At 37.3% G+C, this 24,921-nt stretch overlaps 5 protein-coding genes across 11 annotated transcripts in view; 2 read left to right on the plus strand and 3 right to left on the minus strand.

Moving 5' to 3' along the window:
• LOC134669084 (uncharacterized) overlaps window positions 1-11,605 on the plus strand; it is a 27,835-nt gene extending 16,230 nt beyond the window's left edge. The window contains exons 4-8 of the mRNA XM_063526613.1: window positions 5,517-5,651; window positions 5,975-6,103; window positions 6,578-6,746; window positions 7,407-7,549; window positions 8,289-11,605. Coding sequence (XP_063382683.1) covers window positions 5,517-5,651; window positions 5,975-6,103; window positions 6,578-6,746; window positions 7,407-7,549; window positions 8,289-8,387 — 675 coding nt within the window. The 3' untranslated portion in view covers window positions 8,388-11,605. The remainder of the gene's footprint in view (window positions 1-5,516; window positions 5,652-5,974; window positions 6,104-6,577; window positions 6,747-7,406; window positions 7,550-8,288) is intronic.
• The window catches only part of LOC134669492 (uncharacterized), a 245,804-nt gene extending 230,611 nt beyond the window's left edge, over window positions 1-15,193 (minus strand). The window contains exons 1-3 of one of the 2 annotated variants that reach the window (XR_010098911.1): window positions 14,937-15,193; window positions 14,654-14,812; window positions 13,952-14,270 (exon numbers count right to left, since the gene is read on the minus strand). Coding sequence is in view for 1 of the 2 variants with exons in the window: in XM_063527082.1 (XP_063383152.1) it covers window positions 14,044-14,270; window positions 14,654-14,812; window positions 14,937-15,015 (465 nt within the window). In the remaining variant the exon portion in view is untranslated. Of the gene's footprint in view, window positions 1-12,523; window positions 14,271-14,653; window positions 14,813-14,936 lie in introns of those variants that run through there. The other variant, XM_063527082.1, reaches the window with a different exon arrangement.
• A 311-nt stretch (window positions 15,194-15,504) lies between these two features.
• Window positions 15,505-16,606, minus strand: LOC134671575 (uncharacterized). The gene is made up of 2 exons (XM_063529436.1): window positions 16,228-16,606; window positions 15,505-15,763 (listed from the first exon to the last, which is right to left on the minus strand). The coding sequence occupies exons 1-2, from the start codon at window positions 16,526-16,528 to the stop codon at window positions 15,531-15,533; spliced, it is 534 nt and encodes a 177-aa protein (XP_063385506.1). The 5' UTR covers window positions 16,529-16,606; the 3' UTR covers window positions 15,505-15,530.
• Window positions 16,607-17,277: 671 nt separating this feature from the next.
• Window positions 17,278-19,476, plus strand: LOC134669129 (uncharacterized). Its single transcript, XM_063526674.1, has 3 exons — window positions 17,278-17,491; window positions 17,931-18,159; window positions 19,070-19,476. Exons 1-3 carry the CDS (start codon window positions 17,366-17,368, stop codon window positions 19,195-19,197), a joined length of 483 nt encoding a protein of 160 aa, XP_063382744.1. The 5' UTR covers window positions 17,278-17,365; the 3' UTR covers window positions 19,198-19,476.
• A 1,348-nt stretch (window positions 19,477-20,824) lies between these two features.
• Window positions 20,825-24,921, minus strand: part of LOC134669091 (ubiquitin carboxyl-terminal hydrolase 8) — a 46,864-nt gene continuing 42,767 nt past the window's right edge. For all 6 annotated transcript variants that reach the window (XM_063526654.1, XM_063526663.1, XM_063526634.1 and 3 more), the window contains 2 exons: window positions 24,308-24,654; window positions 20,825-23,395 (listed from right to left, as the gene is read on the minus strand). In XM_063526654.1, the coding sequence (XP_063382724.1) occupies window positions 23,287-23,395; window positions 24,308-24,654 (456 nt within the window). In that variant the 3' untranslated portion in view covers window positions 20,825-23,286. The remainder of the gene's footprint in view (window positions 23,396-24,307; window positions 24,655-24,921) is intronic.

Raw genomic sequence — 24,921 nt, forward strand, 5'->3', positions numbered from 1 at the left:
ATCGTAATTCAAACATGTACAATAGATAAATTTGATCATAAAATCACGTATTTCATTAATTGTACATCATCTCTGCGTGATTTATCAATATAAAATTATTTATTAAGAAATACTTTTCCAAAAATATCTTGAATTCAGATCACAATCCATCAACATGCAATTTCGGGCCAATCGCCTATAAAACATGTTTAATGTTATCTTCCGAGTTTAATTACATTTTGTTTTATTGAATTTGATGCTTACTATTTCTTTTCTTCATTTAATTAACTAAGTTGACACAGAAATATTTTAAAATAAAAATAATTATTTACACTGTTAGTCGGTGCGAAGTTTGCCGGGTCAGCTATAAAAGCCGAAACTAAGTTCACCTGAAAGGTAGCACGAACAGTCGAACACGACATTCACTGACAACGACATACGAAGTCGCCGGGTCAGCTAGTTAAATCATATTGTGGTACTTTATGCTGATAAAAGAAATACTTACCCATAACACCATCATCATTATAAAATGAATACTTACTTTTAATAAAATCAGGATAGCCAAGGGGGAACCTTAAATGATTTTATAATAACATAATTATGTACCTATTGCAAAATGTACCAGTTATCTGTTTAAGTGAAGAAATCCCAAATCATTTGAGCCCATTTTACAGAAGTATTTACTGGATAAGAGTTACCGTTCACTGCAAGAGTTTTTTTTTTTGGTGATCCTCCCGGAATAAACAGTACTTGAAACTGCATAATTATTAACTCTTTTTTTTTATACATAGTTTATTAAAATGTCTGTACAGTGTAGTTTATAAGGATAATACTTAATACTTATGTATAATTATGTAAAAGACAAATTGCTGTGCCCTTACAGGGTACTTAAGTCATATAACTATTGGCAATAAAATTGTTTGAAGTTGAAGTTAATCGCTTATCAAAAACGTCAATTCGTAAAATAGGTAACAAATATTAATCAGAAACACCTTTATTCCTTTATTTTTGTAATCTCAATACTTGTACCCTGTACAATGATTGTATATATTTTTTTATAATTTACTGGCACTACTTACATATGCCACTAATATTGTATTAGTGTATAGTTATTTTACACTACTCCAATATTATTTAATACAAGTGATATTCCTAATTGTAGGCGTGTAGTTGTTAAAATTTGTATGTAATCAAAATTAACACATACCTGAGGTTGTCTAAACGTTCTTACCACTTCGGATATATTAAAGGTCATCTGCTTCCAGAAATATATACAGCCTTTGATTTGTAAATCAATGTATTCTGCTTTTCCAATTAATTAAACTTATATTATTTTAACAAAGAACCAGCCGTTACATCTCGATCATCTTTTTTTCTCTAGAATACCCGCCTGTTATTTTTTTATTAAAAATCAATTCTTACCTACATTTTATTTGTTTTATTTTTAAAGATCGCCAGTGTTGCTAACACTAATTTCATTTTTTATTTAGGTACCGTTCGAAAATGGTGTAATAAGACTTTTGGGTATATCGATGAGTATCATTCGTTTATCGATGAATTATTTCAATAACGAAACCTAGTTAAATGACACGCTTGCATTTATTCGCCCTTATAATGTTAATTTCATAGAAATCTTAAGACCATCTTGAGAATTATTAAGATGTATATTTATGCCTAAATAAAAGCCGAAAATGTATGATAGATCTTTTGCCGCTACAAGCCAAGTATTGTTGGTCAATCAACTATTGAAAAGCTACGACCCAAATGCCCAATAAATTCTAATTCAATGGGTATACGTTGATTATGATAGGTATTATCAATAAGCTCATATTTTCTCATTATCTTCTTTCACTATCACAGATTCGCGGCACGAAGCACAATAGTGCAATAATCACCGTAGAAACTTCCAAGTTGCTGATATCTTTGAAGATAACGTCTTAACTCGTGCTAATTGTAAAAGTTGTTCTGACTACTGCACTATGACACGAATTATTTAATTCTCTAATCTCTCTTACCACCTTTAAAACATAACGTTTGCCGGGTTTAGACAGCAATAAAAAACAAGTAAAATGAGCATTTTTTCGGTAAACCAAGCAAAACAGTTGTAGATATCGAAAAGTTTGCATAGTGCAAATAAACACTTCACACGAATCAAGTCATTTTCAAAGTACAGAAAGATGTCAGACTAAGATATGACTTGCTGGCACAAGGTGCATAAATAGAAATAGTATATAAATCAGAAAAAAAAGTGTTAATTCCTGGGCACGGCACCAATTGAACATGTTTAACATTATGCACATAACATTTTTGAAAGTCCGACATTTACACATCTGCTAGCACTACTATAGGGACGATGAAGTCTTTAGGAGTTCAAATCGAAACCTTGACATTTCAACTATACAGACGTTGAAAATATTTCTGTAGCAAACCTATATTAGGATGGTATTCCACCTGTCCAATTTCCTCGTTCAATGTCGTTGCGTCTCATTCTTGTGTATTAAGCAAAATGTGAGACGCAAATACACATTGAACCAAGAAATTGCACAGGTGGACCGGACCACCCTTAGTTATCTAACTAACATATAGTCACATTTTTTAATAAATACTTTTATTTATGTTGTCCATCTACATTAATTGTATCATGGAACAAAAGAAACCATACAGGTAGGTATAATAAAACAAATAGTCTTAGTTTAAACGTGTAACTAAAAAAATGACGTCACTTTACAATCTATAGAAAGAAGCAACATCATAATTCCGATACAAAGTGCCATCACGAATCAATGTTCACAGTCGACCTATAAATTGGCTATAACACTAAAATGTCAAGTGACCCGCTACGGTTAACTTTACGATTGCTGAAATATCCTATACGTGCCTATACTGCGAACTTGCGAAGCTTGAATTGCGAGATAAGTCAGTACAGACAAAACAATGTATAAATAAATAGGTACCTACAGAAGAAGAAAATACAGTATGTAAATTCAATACGCTCCCGTTTTTAGGTACCCTTTGGGTACGGAACCCCAAAAATGAAAACTATAAAGTTCAGCAAGATATATGTACCTATTTACAACTTCTAAAAGCTGACCTTAATTAAAGTAAAAACACTGTTTTGAACAACAAAGCGTATAATATAAATCCACTATAAATCTAATTCTGACTTCAACATTTCCAATAACTATGTTTACTACCTAATAAATAACCTTTATTTATATCATAGGAAATTAATTTTCTTTATGAAACGTGCGACCTCGGTAATTTTTCACACAATAGTCCTGTTCAAGCATGGATCCATTGTGGTTAGTGTTTTCTTAATCGATTTCGGAGCCTAACGCCGTTTGTGATTCGGTACAATGCGTACAGACGATTAACAGCTGTGCTCAGCGATTCATATTTTAATTTGATTACATATTGGTTTAATTTTACCTACAAACTTATAAATAGTTAGCCCTACAACAGGCTAATCAAATTAGACCCATAAGAAGCGTTTTGAGGAATTAATTTCCAGTATTTGCAATTTGAATATGAAGCCACAAGGATCACGGAGCAAGGAGGACGGACATGGCGAAAAATCGTAGGGTTCCGAGTTGGCTACGGAACCCTAAAAAGAGCAAAAATGTATACACACCTCTTGGGATTGCACAAACTCGGATTACAACTCATTTAGGACCGAATGAAGGTATTAAAACGATTTCCAGCTTGTCGGAAATTAATTCTTCGAAAAAATCTGATTTCATTGGCTTTCGAGGGCTTCAAGTTTTGCTAGCTAAGCTTAAACCAAAAATGTATCGATTAAGTTAGGAAAGGCTAGTGACGTGCACGTGCTCATTGTTAGTGTGATGTTATGCTATGTTATGTTCATGTTCTTCGTGTCCGTAATCTTCATCCTAATTCTCCTTCTTTCTCAATGTATGGGTTTTGGGTTGTTGTTTGACGGCAAAAATCTTACTTTTTTTTTCGCCTAGCCGCCATCAGCCAACCGCCTGATCGGGAACTTCGTTCCAATAAAATAATTCTCCCCAAATTTTGCAGCTGAAAGAGTCAATTTTCCACAGTGTCATCGCAACATAGCACTATCAATTGCTCCTTGACATAAACGTGATATTATAGGCTTCGACGTAGCCCTTCTTTACCACCATTTGCCATTCGAATTTGAACCTTTTACCAACGATTCAAAATATAATTTTGCATGATTATTTTCACAGACTTTTGCCCTTGATTGGATATGGATTATTTCGCGAATATTTATAGGCTTTAATGGTAATTCATAGCTTCGGATCGAGGTAAATTATGAAGAGTAGCTATATTATCGCTTAGTAATCGATAATGCTCTATTTGTTCAGTACCACGGCCTTTTAACCCCAAAAGCTATCAATAAATTGATCTACTCCACTTAATTCACGGTTTTTCAGGCAAAATCGTGTGTAAAGTAGGTATAATTTGTCTTCCAACATGAAAAGGTTCTTAAACTAGCTGTATCTACTACTACCACTGAAGCCACGGAACTTATAAATTATGAAAAAGCTTAACGATTTTCTTTATAACATTACTGTGGATTAACACATTCATTGCCACCCAGCCAAACAAGACGTCCGCGCCAGGCCACAACAATTTCGTCATATAAAGCAATAGTACCACGATCCCGACTATCGGGTCGTCCGGCCTGGGAACGAAATCATAAAATACCCGATAGTCGGGTTTTCGGCACTAAATGTGTTAAACCCCGAAGTTAACACCTTTCTGTTTGCTTAAATGGTTAAATATTGCATGTTGATAACGTTTTGGCTAAATAAACATTTCCGTGAGCTAATAGAAAAGGAAAACCGCAGAAAACGCTTATTCTTAATTAAAAGTAATTAGGAAAAATCACGCAAAAACGTTACAAACTAAAACTTTTAAAATTACTTATTCTATGAATTTATTGTAGTTTTTATTTAAATTTTTCGTAAGTATGGCATATCCTAGTGTTTGTCAGCCTAATGCCAATTGACAGATACATACATAAGCATGACGAACTTCTTAAAAACGCAATTGAAACAAATTGTGCGCAAAACAAACAGCTCAATGACTGGCTAATTTATTTTTAACACGCTTAATCAGAGATAAAGGATCTCATCTCTACGGAATTTAATTGAAATTTACTACTAAATAACCTTGAAAAACATTTCTTTAATCGGTGTTTAGCTGGAAAATGTGTTTAGCTTATGTAGTCGGTACCCTAATAGGCTAATAATTGACCATTTAAAACCATGGATACATACTTACAAGGAAATAATCAACATTAATATGAACTCGCTCCCAACTATGAACTAACTTCCCATCATGGAGGAAGCACTAAAAAAATTAACCTTATTGAGGTAGAGAGAGGTGGTGGCCGAGTGGATCTGACGTCCGAGAGGCGTTCTCATGCGTAAGAGCTCTTACGCGCAAGAGCTCGCGCTTGAGAAGGATTGTGCCCAGCAGTGGGACGTAATACTCGTACCTATAATATGGGTTGAATTATTTTATTAAGGTAAACGATTGACTTGTTCCAGGTTGTAGAGCCCATTAACCGACTTCTGGAGACCATCCCGTTCGACTGTGTGTTCTATTCCCTGGACTGGCATCCACCAGACCACGTGTCCTTCATCGACAATGTGCACCTTCGGGAACTTCACGTTTCCAGCCCTGTGAGTATTGGCTAGATGACAAGTTTGTACTTGTTCCAAGTTGTAGAGCTCATAAACCGACTTCTGGAGACCATCCCGTTCGACTGTGTGTTGTACAACAAATTGTGTCAAAATATTTTCAATAATGTTAATATCCAGAGAGGAAAACGAAGAATATTACGTTTCAATCTACGAGAAAGAACGTTTTCCCACCTTAAAGGCCGTCAACGCATTTAAAATCACTCTGGTTTCGGTGGTATCCACCACGGGCGATTTTTCTTCTCATTGGCCTTCTATATCATAAAATAATATATCTAGCATTAAACCGCATATGTTTTGTTCAGGTTTCAGCAGATAAAGCAGCGGCACACGATACAGTAGTGTTCGCCGGGCCGCCTCCGATGCGGCAGAGGCTGTGGCCGCGACACTGCGTCCAGGATACTTGGGGCGCCGAGCTACATCCTGATTTGAAGGTAAAGTCAAAAATAGTGATGTGCATTAAGTCTCGTCCGAGTCTTTTAACAGTTTTAACGGCTTGGCCACGACATCGAGCGACTTGCGACGGCGGGAGCGATAACCATAGGTTGGAGATAAAGGCCCGATCGTTGTGTCACGCTCCAATGGTTATATCGCTCCCGCCGTCGCAAGTCGCTCGATGTCGTGGCCGAGCCATAAGATTCGAGGATTTGAAGGCAAAACAAGTGTTTGTAACCTTGAACCCCACGGACGCAATAGCGAGTCAGCGATAAGAATCACAATTCAATCCTAAATTGAAAACCTCGTGATCGTATTTTGGCTTATTAGGATTCCTGAGGCTTATGGAGTTATTGACGCCATAATTACCGGCTACACGTGTTTCGTACAACTTACTCGTAGAGTACAGTTTTTATCTTCTAATAGTTTTGCTATAAAAGTAATTACTCATCTATTTATTTATTCAATTTCAGGTGGTCGACGGAGCCGTGAAAGTGTACAAAGGCACCAACCCCGAGGTGGACTCGTACTCCGTGTTCTGGGACAACAAGAAGCTGAGCGACACCACTCTCTCGCACGAGCTGCGCGCGCGTGGCGCCACCGACATCTACATCTGCGGGCTCGCGTACGACGTGTGCGTCGGTGCGTACACTTAGACACACTACTGCGTACACTTAGACACACTAGTGCGTACACTTAGACACACTAGTGCGTATACTTAGACACACTAGTGCGTACACTTAGACACACTAGTGCGTCTACTTAGACATACGAGGGCGGACACTTAGACACACATCCGTGCGGACACGAGGGCCAGCACCAAGCGGGGTATTGTGCGCACTTGGAAATGATTAACTATGCGTACACTTAACCTCTCAGGTGTCCACACTTAACCGATTACCGTGACCTATAGAGTCTTTTTCAAGGAATCAATATTTCTTCAAAAAACAGGTTTCAAGCCTTAGTATTTACGGGAATCACACACTGTGTAACCATTTAGATTATAGGGTATAAGAATAAACGCCCTGCTGGAAACCCCTGCCGGTTTGAAATGATTATTTTAAATTTCGTGTTTTGTTTCACGGATGGTCTGTGGGCCAAAACAGCAACCCGATGGGTCTCACAAAATTTAAGGCGTCACGGTAGACCTCATCGGAGATGGCGGAATGAGCTTGATGCCTTTGACAGAGACTGGTGGGAGACTTCAGATGATAGGGGTACGTGGATGAATAGGGGGGAGTCTTAAGCCTAGCAGTGGGACCATATGAGCTCATATGAATTATGTAATAAATGTTGTTCTAGGCGCAACAATCGCCGACGCGCTCGCTATCGGGTACCGCGCCATCCTGATAGACGACGCGTCCCGCGGCGTCGACCTAGCGGACATCGAGAAAACTAAGAACACCATCATTAACAATAACGGCGTCATCGTCAATTCAGACCAGGTATTTCAATACTTACCTATTTATTTCGGATAATCTATTGCACAAAAGGTGGCTTCGATGACATTCAGAGTACTTTGTTTCTACATATCTTCTTTATCTCGTTATAATATAACATACTTCGCTACTGTATTTATGCAAAAGTAACCTAGATGTGTTTGTGTTATTATTGAAAAACAATGCGGCACGAATATTTCAGAAAATAGGCTGAAACTTGTCAGGAATATATCTCTTTTGGAGGATCTTGCAACATATGCGCGTACACTTATCAAATCAAATGCGCACACTTACCAACACTTTATTAGCGCTAATTATTTAGTTCAAACTACGATACCAATAAAGAATTAATATTTGCAATTGTACTTTGTAATTGTTGATGATTTATTCATATGGCTTGTGTGTAACTTGTATCTTGACGTGTAAAAGTGGCTAAATATTTGAGTTTATATAGATTAGCGAACGTTTTAATGGTGATAGAAAGCTTGGTGCAACCGGACTTAGTTTATTATTAAATAATCTAAGCACTACCAATGTCGTAATAAGGTTAGATTGTAGAGGTTAGTTACTGATAATTAATTATTAATTTACAGCTTGGCAAAAAAGAGTAGGAATTAAAAAGTGGCAACACTGTAGTGTCGTCCCGTTTTCTTATACAAATTGGTTTGAAAGGGACGACACTACAGTGTTGCCACTTTTTAATTTCTACTCTTTTTTGCCAAGCTGTAAGAATATGTTTGTTTAGGTGGCAGCAATGGTCGACGGTCGCGACCGACGGCCCGAGCTCGGTTACAAGCTCGCCATGGAACTTAAATCCGCGCTGCACGACCAGCCGCAACAATGAACCTTACACGCACCGCACAGAGTCCACTTTACCGCACCTACTTATTTTTAGGTTAGGTCACGTTGTTTAGATGTGATCCTGTCATTTAGTTTTGAGCCTTATGTGTTTGGAATAAGGTTAATTGTGGTTTGCTATATCGGAACCATGAATACAACTGTCAAACTGACATTGTCACCGATGGAACTAGAATCCGCGCTGCACGACCAGCCACAATAATGAACCTTACTCGCACCGCACAGAGTCCACTTTACACCTAGTACACTGATACTTACTTATTTTTAGGTTGTTTCGTTGTTTTATATGTGATCGTGTTATTTAATTTTGCACTCTAATGTTTTGGAATAAGGTTACTTGTGCTTTAATTCTTCGGAACCATAGACATACATTATATAAAGCACATACGACGTAATGTACGTATGTATAGTAGTATAATGGGACCCTGCTAACTGTACAGATGTAGTGCGTAATTATTTTCCATCGTATTTTGACGGAAACGTAAGAACGTGTCTTGCTATTTTCAGTCAGTCACGATACAAAGAGTACTGAGGTTGACTGAAGTAGCATGACAAATACATATATTTCCGTGTTCTTATAACCCGGCAACCTTCAAGTCAAAGAGTGAACAGGCACCTTCTGGGCGAGCTCGCTCCATCGTAGGCCACGTCTACGCCTCGGCTAGTCTGTGGCCATGAGTAAGCCCATTCATAATAATAAAAAAAAACGTTTCCGAGAAAATACGATGGAAAACAACTATGCACTACATCTGTACACAGATTTTTCAGTGACATAGTGTGAAAGTGTCACCATAACCCATAACGTCAAGTTCTAGTGATAGTTTATTATTAGAACTTCCACACTTTGTCACGTTAAAGTCGATGCCGGGTTAGCTTACGTAACCATCCCGGCCCGTCCCCGCGCCGGGTGGTATGCGTAAAGCATTTCCCCTCTTTAAAAAAAAGGCAGACTTTACCCACTACTACAAATGGTAATTTGTTCACGTGCTACATGGCTCAGTGGTGAAAATAGGTATTTTATTTATGAACAAGTTTTTTTATAATAATTTTAGTAATTTTAACTGTATTATGTTCCTCTACGCAAAAACCAGAAATCTCATTTCGGATACATGACTAACTTATTTATTTATTTAGGTTTTGGGTTAAATCCACTTATTTATTATACATGTTTTTTTAAAACATAATCATGACATTTTTTTGTCAGCATGAATTTAGAATATAAGTGTGGTTTAGGTAGATACTTAAGTTTATGGTTGTAACACTGATGTTTATCTACATTTTTTTTGTGTTTACTTCTGAGGTTTTTAGTAACCGTTTAAGATAGTATTGCACTTATTTTTCTATTTATAGCATATACTGTATTTTAAATTATGTTCATTTTATATTTATAGGGCTCAAACTGTCATAACACTCATAACTTAGTAAACTTTAGTACCTGGTGTCAGCATCTGATTTAGAATTCCATATCCAAAACTAATTCAATTTTTGGTTTATAATTTATAGTCTTTTTTTTTAACAGCAAATGTAGTCAAATTGTTATTGTACCCTAAAATATACCTTATTTAGATAATCATTAAGCTTAATTTAGAAATAAGGCTACTTATAACAGAAAGCTGTGAACGTTGTACTTAATTTCTAGCCAGTGAAAAGATCTAGACATTCCTAACGTAGGAGTAAGATTCGTCCTATATTTATTTATTTATTTTAGTGATAGAAACGATGCTTGCCTGCGACCTAGGCTACCTAAGATTACAATTGCAGACTGACGCAATTTAGCTATGTCATGAATATGGCGGAGGCACGAAAAGCGACTATATCAGTTTATTTGTAAAATGAGAACTTTTGTGGGCTCATATTCATACTATTTGACATCTGTTACTTAACTGTCAAACGACGAATATGTCACATAGCCGCCAGGTGGGCACCACTGACGTGCACATACCCAGCTGATACTTCAATTGTAAACTTTGTAAATATCAAGAGTACAAGTTTGTTTGGTACAAATTGTTTACACCTTGTAGAGTCTACTAATGTTGCCTTAGATCAGGGGTTCTCAATCTTTTATGGCAACTAACCCATTGACTGCCAAATGCCAATATCAACCTTCGCACATTCTGACAAGGGAGTGTGCACAAATCACACGAGGTGTTTTCGGCTACTTTTTGACCTTCCCCCCTCCCCCTTGGTGATAATTGGTGAGGTTTTTAGCTACACCCCTCCCCCCATACAACCTCAAGAGTATTTTTTTTTTTAGTTCGATCTAATTTTAAGATAAATAGTATTGTATAATTTGTATATAGAAAATCTTGTTTATTTTTCTATTTTGATTAAATACTAGAGATGCACCGGATATTCGGTTACTATCCGGTATCCGGCCTATCCGGCCATGAGTGTACTATCCGGTCGGATACCGGTTAGTGACCTACTATCCGGCCGGATACCGGATAGTAACATTGCTTGATTTGGGAGTAAACAAATTGGATTTAAGAAACAGACACGGTCATAATCGTACTTGTTTATTATTTTAAAACAATTTTATCATTCCACTGACTTGCTCGCGCACTCATTTCGAACCTAGAAATGAGTCCGCGCGAAGGTTTACTAGGAAACAGGTCAAACCTGCAGAATGCGCACCTGAAAAACCGAAATGTAGGTATAATTCCGCTGGCCGATTATTCGGCGGCCGGATACCAGCTATTCGGCCGATGGTCAGGCCGTATATCCGGTATCCGGCCAAACAACTATCCGTTGCCTCTCTATTAAATACACTCGCTATTTTGTAGTGCAGAGTGAAGATTAATGAAACCGAGAAAAAGTATCTACTCATGTGTTAGGTTTTTTTTCTTAGTTTCGTTCACTGTAGAAATTTACACGTTGAGGTGAGGTTTCCTTATACCCCCCTCCCCCAACGTGATTTATCGTTTTTTCGTAACCCCCCCTCCCCCCATCGAACCTCGCGTGATCTGTAAACAAGCCCCAAGGTTCACGATGACGCGCCGATAGGCGTGGCGTTCAAAGGGTTAAAGTATTTCGATCTTTAATTCTTTGCCTTTAAGTTTTATAGTGGGAAAGTACATTACGGGTTTTATTTATATAGCTTTAGACGCCCCACTGGTTAAGAACCCCTGGCATAGATTTAGAAACTAATAGTTTCATAGTTATGTCGTTCCTGTGAAAATGCACTGAATAAACCAGTTAAAACAGTTTTCTTTTTCTTGTATCCTTTCTAATTCATTATTTTTAAATATTGCAGACATACCAATGTTTTTATTTTGTCGCTATGGGCGATGACTCTGCCCCACATCATACCTATAAACAGTGTTGGCCGAACGTTAATTGCAATTGACCATTAACCAGTACAAATTGAACCGTAAACGGTAACGGACGGTTACAGTTGACGGTTCAACTTGTACTGGTTAATGGTCAAGAATGTTCAATTGCATTAACGTTTCGGCCAACACTGCCTATAGAGACCGTGCGTATTGGAGGGTCTGCCGCCTAGTGACTAGCGGTCGCATTTTTATCGCTTGTCACCGTCTGCCACGTTCTAATAAGTATGTAAGTGCGAAAGTGCGGGCATAGTGACAGGCGGATAAAAAGGAACCATGCCGCGTGCATGCGTGCGATGCATGCTGAAATAACAAAAACCATTTATCCAAACAAGTGTATTCATGAGTCACCACAATTAATACCTTAAAATTAGCTACAAAATAATCAACCACAACAATAAGGGTCATCCACAAGAAATGAGCGAAATAGCGGTTAGGCGCGAGTTAACGTTTTTATTAGCTCGCGTTTCTATCTGCATTTATGGATTTCTTAGAGCCATTTGTGCGTTCCAGGATTAGCCAACTAAAGGCCGATACAGACGGACTGCAATTTGTATGGAAACTGCACGCCAACTGCAATGTCGGCGTGCAGTTCCCATACTATACATATGTATATTATTATACTCTTTGGTTCCCATACAAGTTGCAGTCCGTCTGTACCGGCCCTAAGGCACTGGTCCCACCGCGAGCTAGTAAGCTATGAGCTATCGGCTATAAACACGAACAAAAGATAAGCACTCCCGTGTAAATAAAAGAGACACGGCGATATTTATAGCTCACCGCTGGGCGAGTAACTATAAATATCGCCGTGTCTCTTTTATTTACACGGCAGTGCTTATCTTTTGTTCGTGTTTATAGCCGATAGCTTACTAGCTCGCGGTGGGACCAGTGCCTAACTCAGAGTTAATACCTACAGGGTTACACTGCTCTATATAATGTGTTAACTCCGTTGGCTAACTCTGGAACGCGCAAGTGGCGCTCCTTAGCCCATCACTATTAGACGTGAGCCTTAATTAGTAAGACTATTATATGTATGTTGAGCAAACATTAAATCACATTCTAAGCTAAAACTACTACCGGAGTTGCAATTATCTAATCTACCTAGAGCTCTAGAGTAGGCACTTTGCCCCGTGATTGAATTTGTTTTTACCATCTGACTGATATTATTGAGCAGTCAGTCTATGACTGAGTCAAAAAAAACAAGATTCTAAACCTCAAAAGCTTTTGTCAGTTTTATTTTATACTAGCAATATTTTTAGACAGCATTGCTATTATTAAACATTTAAAGAAAGCTGTGTGCAATTTCTATGAGGTTGATAAGATAATGTTAAAAAATAAGTACATTAAAACTTTTCTACTTTTAAAATTATCTGGAATAGCTGCTTATACCTACAATAAACACTGATAGTGATATGAGAATATCACATTATATTTTATGCTTATTTGATTTTCGGTCCATGCAATGAGCTTTTACATACAGATTTTATATAATACAAAAATAGGTATATACCTACAATTAAGAATTTTAAGGCACATTAAAGTATGTATTAATTTTCAAATAAATCTGAAATTATTATTGTACAAGTTTAGTATTTTACACAAATTAATAATTTAATATTTTCACATTATATTAGTCATTATTAAAAATATAGCGATAATAATAATAAACTTTACGTCACCGGTAAATAATCTAAAGATGCAAAAAAATACATATTGGTTTTATAAACCAATATCGTCATTACAGAGAAGTCCCTTTCCCTGCGTATAAAAATAAAAACCTATTAGGAAAACAATAACCAGTACTGTCAAACCACACAACTATAGTCCAAAAGATCACAAATATTATCGTCAAAAACAAATTCGAGTAACTTTGAAGTTTTAACTTTGAGGATTTGTTCCAGTGTGAATGAATATAAACGGATTCCAGTCTGAGACAAAATGTTTTCATATAAAAGGAAGACGGGCGAATACCAAAAACAAGATTGCTATTGTTACTTAAATAGGTGTCAAATTTGTTGTCCATAGTTGTAGCACTGGACAACTGGACTTATAGTAGTAGTAGTAGTAATAATAAAACACTTTATTGTACAAAAATAAAAACAAAACAGGAAAAATAACATTCGACATTAGTACAAAGGCGAACTTATCCCTTTGAGTTGGATGGATTTACTGTATCTACTAAATAATAATAGTGCAATGTTGCAACTTTAGCCCTATCCACATAAACAGGTACCACAGTGAAACTGTTAAACACAAATCTAAAATTTTCTACACTTCTCAACATTTTTACAAAATATTGTGATTCTTGGGGTCCTACGCTGCAGTAATACTGGACAGCACCTCCTTCCCCAACTTAGAAGCGATGAAGTCCAGTAAAGTCATCACCAGTTCCCTCCGACTAGCTGTACAGGCTAGGACTAGCTCCAAGGCGTGGTAGTAATCCACCGGGTCCATTCGCCGCAGGTAGTTGAAGATGATGAAGAGGATCTCCTTGAGCTGGTGTTTCACTGAGGCCCAGATTTCTCGGAGAGATACATATGCTGAAAAAGAAAACAAATGGTGGATTAATTATAGATCAATTAGATCATATAGATAAGAAATAGAAAGCATTATAACGGTGAATACACAGAGTATTTTTTATCCTTGCTTTGCCTAGCTAGTTTTATCTATATATCTTGGGTACCTTACCTTTAATAGACAATCTAGAAGAGTTTCAGCAGAACAACATAATTCAAGCATTTATTTATGAATACTTTTATACATTCCTCTTTATTTCTCCGAATATTTGCATCTACTGCTGGACCTATGTCTCTTTCATAGGTTTCCATGTCATTGCACTCTTTTTAATGACACCTATCAGTTTGTTTCCTCTCTTTGTTACTTTCTCCCATCTCCAAAACATTAGTTTATAAAATATACTTACTAGAAACTCCAAGGCCCGCTGCACTGCCGATACCAGCCCCGAGGGCGGCGCCCATCCTGCCCCCCGCATAGCCCCCCACAAGCCCACCAGCCAGCGCAAATGCTCCTGTTAAAACTGCGGTGTCACTGTTCCATACTATGCGAATTTCAAACATATCCCCTGAAAATAACAATTCGTTACTGTAATACCACCTAACTATGGCTTCACCCGTGGCAAGTTCCTCAGCTTCCTCACATCTCTTTTATTTAGTACGTACATAAAGGATAATTATGCAATGTCTTACCCAGCTGCAGCAGGACTTGTTCGAGCCAGGTCTGGTCGTATCGTACTTCGTGAAGAAACGGTTGCAGTTCCATCGCCATTTTTTTTTTACAAAAGATTTTACACTATTGTCGAGCGTGCTTTTTAAAACCTTATTTGCGTTTGCTAAACTATGATTGGTAGCATTAGTTATGACGCTATAAGGGCTTCAATAATTGGCAACGAAACGAAAATAAATACGACACTAGCGAAAAGTTTGACGTAAATAACAAGACCGTTTGTGACGATTGTCAACGACATTCCGTTCAAAAATTAAGTTTTTTTTTGTATGAACTTAATGGGGTAAGCAGACAAAAATCCACAAAAAATTTAGTCTTTATTTAATAATTTTCTTTATATTCTCAATGTTCGATTATTTCAAGGACATATTCTACATAATAAAAATACACACAATTCTTTCCATACTGATAGGTACACAATAATAATTTACAGTCGCGTCAGTTTAAGTCATTATTAATAGTCAAATTTAATAAATAAATTAATTAAAGTTTATGGTAGCTTACAATATTAAGTCTTAATCCTTATTTTAATAAAATTACTACTAACATAACTTATATCAGGCCCTTGTAATTGAAAGTAGATTAGACACCAATTGTTTTCCCAATATCTGCGAAGAACTTTCCAAAATCATTTTGGCTAGTACCGCGGTTTGCGGGTTCGTATTGGCTAGAAATAAGGCGGCGCTCGCATAATCTTTGATCCCCAGGCCAGCCAGGTAGTCGTAGACGAGGTCGAACACGTCTGCCAACTTGGGACGAACGTCTTTCCATAATTCCCGCATAGAAATAGCTGCAACAAACAGTTATGTTACTTAAGTTGAATTTAGACTACCCACATTTTTAAAATAACGGTTTTACGTTGTAAATGAAACAACGTCTTAAATCGTTTCGACTTATTATAAATTTAAATTGCATTAAATTTAAGTCTACTTGTATTTTTAGTATCTATATTTTACATAATTATACGTGGTCCACACTGAAAGTTTCTGGATTCGGATATAGGTATGAGACGACTTATTTTTTCTAAGTGGCCAGTCCAAGAATTTTCAGTATGTAAGTAATGTAGTAATAACTTATTTTCTTATATTACAGTCAATTTCAAGCATTTAATTTAGTCAATATGATCTCAAGCCACTTTTTCATTAAGTACCTGAAATAATATAATTAGGCACTTGAAGACATAACTGAATATAATTTTATTAGAGCAATATTACTCGAGAAATACTTTAAATTAGGTACTTAATATCAACTCACCAACGACACCAATTCCGCAAGCACCGCCAACGGCTCCACCAACGGCCGCTCCCATTTTTCCCCCGCACATCTTTCCAATCAGTCCCCCTGCCAAAGCGAATCCTGCGGTCACCAGCACAGCGTCCCTTGTTCGCTCATTACTCATTAACACGCGGAAGTCGAATTTATCAACGATCGACAAAATTAAGTTTTCTAGCGACGAGGGATCAAAAGGCAGCATTCCAGGAAACGAGTTGCGCCGCGAACAAAATTCGAAGCCCGCGCACTCATCATCGTCGCTATTATTGTTAAGGAGAGACATTTTGAATGTTTCTGATTAATGTATCCAGTTCAACGAGCAGGGAGAGAATACGTGGTTGTCGTGGAATCAAGGCGTTCATAAACTTGTTATAGATTTCTAGATCATTCTAAATTTCGATCTACCCTCTTTTTCAATAAAAGATGATTTTTCCAAATCTTACTGCATATTTTAGCTTGCTTCTTCTTTTTTTTATTGTGTGACGTATAGGTGACGTACCACATTATTTATATAAACTGTAAATATGTTCTTTTTTATTATTACATTTATTACCAATTATAGTTAATTAATTGTAAATACAGAATATACAGAGATTTTCATTGTGATTGACATATGTATTTATAGTTTGTCAAAGGACTGTCTCATTTCAATAATAGACAGAGAATCATACTATATTTGTCTTTCACTAGTGCTAGCAACCAAAAGAAAAGGATGAGTATAAATTTCCTGGTTTTTACTGACTGACAAATTGGCTTGACCAAACATACAATTTATAAACAAGCTTGTTTACTGTTTTTTTTTCTAGGACAATCTTAAAATGTTTTTAAATAGTATTTTTTATTTATCTTCGGCACTACTCCGCTTTGCTTTTATTTTTATTATATACTAAAGGCGAGAATTAAGTTGTTTTGGAACGTTCCATTGCACGATTTGAAACAGTTTTGAAATTTCCACGAAATTTCCCATTTCCGAACAGAAAATTGACGTCGATTTGACAGTGACAGCTCGATCGGTCGCTCAGCTGTCAGCTCTCAGCTGTTGCTGTTCCAGCTGGTTTTTTCAGTCTGGTTGTATTTTTGTTTGGAGGTAAAAACACTAAAAACCCAGCTCGACAAAAGAATGGTCCAGAGAACCGTGTACTCGCGCATCAGCGTTCGTTTAGCTGAGGAAAAACAGCTCCTAGCAGAAGAGAAATGGATCATCAATGCCCTTTCCAAAGTTCGCAAGGAGCGCAACCGTTTACAGGTTAGACCATGCATTTTATCCTAGCTTTAGCTAGACCCTGATTTAAGTCATTTATCTTCCCATTAATTTATCCTTAGTTCATCCTGCTGACAATGCCAACTTTATAAATAGCAATTCACGTTAAAAGTGGTCAGGGAAAACAACAGTATGTAGTAGCTAGTAGTTATGTATAGCACTTCTAATGGCTTTGTATCAAGAATGAAATTAAATTTCATGCTTTAATTCACACCCCTGTCGCAAAAACATAACATGGAGGTTGTAATGGCATTAAAAGGTAAACTACGTGAATTATTTTTACGCGTCTACACTGGCGCGCGGCAAACGTTTGAGGCGCCGTATCGACCGAGGCACGTCTATACTGGCCCTTTCGAGCAAACTGCCTCGCGAGGTTGCTCACTCTGTGTGGATGTGCCTATTTATTGTATTTTTATTTTTCTAGATTGATAGATTGGAGCTAGAAAACCAAAAGATGCAGCTAATGAAACGGTCCCGCTCCCAAGCAACACCGGCGCGGCCCGAGTCGCCCTCAGAGAAGGTCATGAAGCTAATGAGCTCCGCAAGCACTAGTGCTTCGATCCCGGAGCTCGAGGACCTCGCTCATGAGATCAGCAAGGAGGCTCTCTGCAATGAGCAGGAGCTCAATCTCACTGTTACTAATCCTTTATTGAGTAAGTATTTTTCGTTATTACCTACTGTCGCCTCCAGAAACTCGCGATTCTCGTGAACTAAATTGACATGAGTTTGACAAATAAAATGATACCAGAAAGAAAAAATAGTCACAGGTATATGTTGATAAAATGATATCGATAAGTTATTGCAATTATTACGCAAGTCATAATTATAAAGGGGTCGCAACCGATTTCGATTTATATGAATGTGACGAGAAAAGTGGTTGATTCAATTGTAAGTGTGATGTGACGTTATCGATCAAATCAGGAGGTGCGGATGCGAAACTGACAAATCTATCCTAGAGTCGGACCAAGAAAAGTCTGCAGCGGTTTTGACAGCCCACGTGTAAGTGTTATATATACGTCATAATTTCATAAAATTTTGTTTAAAATAACACGTGCACTGCGTGGGTTATCAAATTTACCAAGAAAAGTCTGCAGACTTTTCTTGGTCTGACTCTATGCAGGTTTGGGGGCAAGTTGTTTATTTCAAGCGGTGAATTCAAATTCAAACTTTTTTGATAATATCGATATGAACAGCACTGGCCAAACTGTGGTATCATTTGTGCACATTGACCTGTCAATTTAGTTCGCGAGATTCTGGAGGCAACTGTAGAAATAACATTTTCTTGGCACTTTTGCAGCATGACCACTAAGATCATTTTAATAATAAAATCCACTCTCTTCTTCACTCTCTCTTGAGTCTCTTGACTCTTGTTGGTCCACTAAGGGTCGGTCGCACCAAACCATCTGTTACCATTAAAGTGTTTGCTTAATTTTAATGTATGGGAAGTTTCATAGATCATTGCTGCGTAATGTTGATCAGTCTGTTAATTGTGGTTGGTGCAACTGACCCTAAGAGTGACTAAGATATTTATCAAAGAATTTTTATTTTTCCTTTTTCCTCCAGGTCTCGACTACAACATGGTGGAAGAGGAAGTGGACTCGGAAGGCTCAGACGACGCTGACAAAGTGTTACTGGACATGAACATGTTCATGAATGGGGACCCTTATGGAAAACCTGGGAAGAACAAATAGTGCCTTTCTTTAATCAGTTACTTTGCTATTAATTAGAATAGCTAGTATGTTAGTCTTTGACCGCCAGAGTTGTTAACTGACGCGCGCGGCTAATCTTATATCCAACTTTGTGCATTTGGACAAGATTCACGATGACGCACCGTGCACGACAGGCAGCGAGTTAAAAGGGTTAAGGAATAATCTCAAATATGATTCTATGCTAGGAGCTTGTGCAGTAAGTAATATGCAAAAATCTTGGTAAGGGCAGGCGTGGCTCACTCCGCGATTTCGTCGCTTTGCTACAGGTAGCTAAAAGTCGCGTGGCGCTGTCGCCACCTAGCGGCCATATCTGTGCTGATCGTGACAGACGCGTTTTGTTAGAGAGTGAGTCTTCTGTACCTAGTACTATTATTTATTCAGTGGTAAGGGTAATAAAATTGTTAAAATTCATTTTAATTGGGTTACTCAATAAAATTACTTTACTAAGGACTGTATCGTTTATTATAAATACAACTTTACTTAGCCGTTTTTTCTGGTATTATATTTTTATTAAAAAATTACACATATAGTTTAAATAGTGCTTTAATAATAAATTAATAAGTAACATTTCGTCGTGGGATATTGTTGGAAAGGTATTTCAAAATGAATAGGGGTTTTAGAAGAAATATTTTTGATAAAGTGAATATTTTCGGTAATAATCGCTTTGAAAGAAACAAATTGTGTGTGTGTGTGACAATTTTTTTATCGTTTCACCCTCATAGTGTGGGGTGTCGGATAGGCTCATAGTTGGATAGGCCTTTCAAAATTAATAGGGGTCTTTAAACAACATTTATTGATAAAGTGAATCATTTCGGAAATAATCGCTTAGAAATAAAAAAAAGGGTTTTCTTTCTAACTTTTGAAACATATGTCCAAAAAATATGAAAAAAATCATGAAAATAGTGCTTAAAAAACTCAATCAAATAAAATAAATTAAACTTGATGAGTTCAGCCGTTTATGAGTTATCGCTAAAAGTCTTTCCTTCTTATTTTAATTAAAAGCCTGGCAACCCTTATCTGCTGTGACCGGATTTTCGCAGGCAACCCTATACCATTGTATTTGCAATAAAATTACCATCATTTTGATGTATAATTCAAGCGTCAGACAGATGAGTACAAATATCGATATAAAATCACCTCTTTTTAAACACGGCAACCACATAATAGTGACCGGAAAAAGATAGGCAACCTAGATGATTTATGTTGTACAAGTTGTATACTTTCCATTGAAACTTATTTCGATCGTCAGACAAATCGGTGAAATTTGGCGAAAAAAATTTTTTTTCAAAAATTTATTCAAAATAGCCTTGACCATATTTCTTTAGGCAACCCTATTTATTTATGTTCTGGAACATATTTTCTTTCATATTTTCATAGTTTCATCCGTCAGACAGATTGGTGAAGGTCCACTATATGGGGGATCTCCTACTAAGGATCTCATGAGCCGTGGCGAAATGCCGGGATAACGCGAGGAAGAAGAAGAAACTTGTTTGACCGGCTATATTTATATATGCCTAGGTTGTAATGTAATAAATGTGTTTGTTAAAAGACAAACTTGGAAAATATTACACGTTTTTGGGAGTTAAATTTCAAGGAAATTAAAACAACATTGTAAAACAAATGTTTAATTAACAAAGTATTTATTCAAGTTTGTCTTATATTTAAGATTTACACATTCCTTTAATGTAATATTATGTACAATTCACTTCATATCGAATAAAATATGCTTCAACTGGATTTTTAGTTTAATATGAAATGGCACAGGATCGCCCAGAAGAGTTATTTTAAACTTTAGGCACTGAATTCGTTTTTATTCTCAATTTTAACAATATCTAGTTAGTTTTTCAGGTGATGTTAATAGGCGGAAATAAATACGGGAGGCTGTATTATTTAACAGACCATTCTTAATTTCGAATTTTAACCAAAATTGAGTCACTTAGCTTCAAACTCTGGTAAATCCATCTGCCAAATTATGCGATATTGGTATCAAGAAAAGGTAATAGGGTAGAGGGTAGATATTTGCTGAGTGGGTCGAATGGATTTACCAGAGTTTGAAGTTAAGCGACATAATTTATGAATTTAAACAGTGCACAAAGTAGAGTAAATCACCCATTCACTGGTATCTACATGACCAAAATTTAGCACCAAGTTTTCACGACTGTCATCTCTATATTTGGAATTAAGGGGCCCACAGATTACCAGACCGCCGGATGATATCAGCATGTCAGTTGTTCAGAACTGTCGCCTTTTGCGATTAAATGACAGGCTGATATCTGCGAACTGGTAATCTGTGGGCCCCTTAAGAGTGCTCAATGATTATTTATTTACTTTACTTATGCCGTATGGGTAACTTTTCCCCATGTGACGGTTTCAATCGAAGGGTACCACATTGTGCATGCAGATAACACATAATATTATGCTGAGAGGGTAAGTACTCTAACAGAAAAAAAAACTCAGTTTACGAGGCAAACGTAAAATACGTTTATTGCGGGGTGGAAGTCCCTCTTGCCCCAACATACCCTCCCGTTTCAACTCGAAAATGCACGGAACTCGTGCGTGTAGTGTAGGTACTGTATATTAATTAACTACTATTCTTTTGACATTTATTTTACATCAATGAGGTCACTTGTCAAAATGTCTAAGGTTATTCAAGATATTTATATAGTTTATACAGATCTGTGAACCTACGAGCAATTTGATGAATACATAGTTTGGTTTCCATACATATGCAGTCTTCACTTCTCATACATTCCATAATTTGTTTATAAATATCAAAAATCACACTGCCCTCTATTGGCTATTGAAACCAAACTATTTAAGATCTTTTTAACCCGTGAAACGCCCAGCGAATTTTGAACCTATTTATATAATTACAGGATTACAAATTCCAACTGTTTCATGATGTATTAGGGGCGTAACACGGGTTAGGATAAAAGTTGAATTCGAGGCATAAATATCTTAACAAGCTTTCATATTAACCTTTCGTATGTGTTGGCGGTCAAAAACCGTGAGTTCAAACATGTGAGCTCTGAATAGACCAGATGAAATCATTATCGACAAATATGCAAAAAGATGACTAAAATTTCAAGATCCTTTTCATACCATCGCCCACACTGTTAACTGTCAGTTCGTACACCTTATTACAAAACGTATAAGGTCCACTATTTGTACACAGACGAGAGGTTAAACAATTTAACGTTTTCAGCGCCTCGCATGTAGGTACTATACAATTTTAAACTTAAATCATAATGCATTAAAGTGCATTTTAAATTATACGCGTAGTCACATAAGTGTAAGGCTAACAAACCTGGAGATATACAAAATCAATTATTGAGTTTGGGACCAAAAACGAACATCGTCATTATCATTCAACATAACAAATAATTATTTAATTACAAATTAACAGGTAATAAATGATCTAAGTTTGGATTATAAACTATTCATAACTTCAGTACTAATAATCACAACAATTACCTACAAGTGTAAAATGTCCATATGTTTCGGTTTCGACCTATATCGGGATTCGGCAACGAATACTTGGCCAAGACATACAGAGTTTGCCTAGATCCTGAGACCTAAAGCTACCTTCGACCTCGTGACTTCAATTCGGCTTCACGATCGCGACATTCACATTGCACAAGAGGTTTTAAAATAATATCAGCAGCACTGAATATATTTACAAATTCTTGCCAAGTTATACAGCCAAAACAAGTGTTTGGCCAAAGTCTAATGGCTCCTCTACACGATGAGTCAACGCCAGCCACTCCAAGGGACGCAGACATGCGGTAGAATGAGATAGCAATATCAATTGCTCCCTCTAACGCATAAATGCGTCCCTTGCAGTGGCCGGCGTTGGCCCATCGTGTAGAGGAGCCATAAGATACTTGGCCTAGCTAGCCCCCGACAAGAGACCACGATCAGAGTGCAAGCTACTTTCGGCCTCGCGATCACTATAAAAGTAATCCAACCTGAACGCGTTCACTCAGAAACATGGCTCAGTTTCCCGATTAGGCCGAGATCCTAAGGCCTAAAGCTACCTCCGGCCTCGTTGGGCCGCTTTCGGCCTCGCGATCACGACATGCGCATGTTGCAGGAGGTGTAGAAGAGAATGTAGGCTGCGCTGGACTTTACTTCGCTGGAGGAGATCTCTGTTACTACGTGGTCGTCGTATTTGTACCATCTGGAAGCAAATTAGGACTATGTTAGACTTCTAATTTAACACATTCAGTGCCAGCGACCTCTTCTCTTTCTCGCGGGTTCTCTGTTCATAAGCGCTTTTCGCTACAAAAAGGAAAACACGCATTATCGGCGGCGCTAGCTAGGCATTTGAACGTGTTAAAAACATGTAGTAATCTATATTTTTAACACCGTTTTGGTCATGTTACAATTATAATCAAGTATCCCTAATTTAGCAAGGCGATACTTGGGCATTTTCTAAAGACTAACTACGTTTTTTTTACTTGCCCTTCCTAGTTGAATCACAACAGATCCTGTGGTTTTTTAAGAAAAATCTTTAACCTCCCAAGGCCCAACTATACAAGAAAAAAATGCAAAATTTGCCAGTGAAATTTGAACCTAAAGTGTTTACTACACTTGAGTTGATTTTGGTTTGGGTAAACAAACATAATCTAAATTAAGCTTAGAATAAATTTAAAAGTGGTTTTTTTTGACATTGGTATTTAGTATTGCTGTTTTCTTCTTCTTTTCCTGATCTGGTTATGTGTTTTAAATTTAGTGTTAGTGTTTTTGTAGTTCTGTTGTGATTTTGTTTGACATGTGTTATTTTGGCATTAAAGAAATTGAATTTGAAAATTATTGTCTATGGCTATCTTGTGCTGGTTATGGATGACATCTTGGTGGCTCAGATGGCAGAGCGGTGGAGTATCGATTGTTCCAGAGGCCGTGAGCTCAAGTCTCACCCAAGACAGTAATTTTTCCACTTTTAATTTTATTCTAAGCTTAATAGCACCGTTCGCAGACGTTTCTGCATGTTAAAAAATAAAATTAATAATCTAAATTGATGATTATTAGGTAGGTCCATGACTCCATGAGCTTTACGGGGTTATAGAAGAAAACCAATATTAATACTCACTTGCCGTACACACTGCTCTTACAATACGCCGTGTAATGCCCGCCCTCCATCGACCCGTAATGGTTCGACACGGCGTACAAATTAAATATCTGGTTATTCGGACTACAGTTCAGCGAAAACTGCCGCATGTCTAGATCTTCGAGCGGGAAGTCTATATACGTCTGTTTCTTTCTGTACGCATTCGCCATGTATTCTTTAGGGTCGACGTAGAAGCGTTTGAAGTGGATGACTAAGACGGGGGGGAGACGGGAGATGTCTAGCTTTTTGACGGCGTCTCGTTTCTCCTTGCAGCCGGGGCAGTTCCAGCCCGGGATGGTTTCGCCGTTCAGGTACAGTTTTAGGCAGTCCTGTAAAACAAGGATAGGTGGTTAACGTCAGAGATAAAAACGTTAGTACTAAGTGGGTTCTTTAACGTGGGGGCTTGTATTAGGATGGTATTTCATCTGTCCAATATCTTAGTCCAATGTGTATTCGCGTCTCAAATTTTGCATATTGGACAAATAAGTTGAACAGATGGAATAATACACCCTTAGACACTCGTGAACCGGTAAGGGATTTCGGAGAATATTTAGCGTAGCGAGGGACTTCGAAGTCACAAGTGTAGATTTTGACGA

The sequence above is a fragment of the Cydia fagiglandana genome, chromosome 1 (assembly GCF_963556715.1).
Source record: "Cydia fagiglandana chromosome 1, ilCydFagi1.1, whole genome shotgun sequence".
In the NCBI taxonomy this organism is placed as follows: Eukaryota; Metazoa; Arthropoda; class Insecta; order Lepidoptera; family Tortricidae; genus Cydia; species Cydia fagiglandana.

What these genes read in the sequence shown, in the direction of transcription:
- LOC134671575 (XM_063529436.1), bottom strand. Translation starts at nt 16,528, where the DNA reads ATGTCTCTCCTTAACAATAATAGCGACGATGATGAGTGCGCGGGCTTC. An exon ending in TTGCGGAATTGGTGTCGTTG is followed by an intron (nt 15,764 to 16,227) that starts GTGAGTTGATAT and finishes TGTTTGTTGCAG; the next exon opens with CTATTTCTATGCGGGAATTA.
- LOC134669129 (XM_063526674.1), top strand. Translation starts at nt 17,366, where the DNA reads ATGGTCCAGAGAACCGTGTACTCGCGCATCAGCGTTCGTTTAGCTGAG. An exon ending in AGGAGCGCAACCGTTTACAG is followed by an intron (nt 17,492 to 17,930) that starts GTTAGACCATGC and finishes TTATTTTTCTAG; the next exon opens with ATTGATAGATTGGAGCTAGA. An exon ending in TGTTACTAATCCTTTATTGA is followed by an intron (nt 18,160 to 19,069) that starts GTAAGTATTTTT and finishes TTTTTCCTCCAG; the next exon opens with GTCTCGACTACAACATGGTG.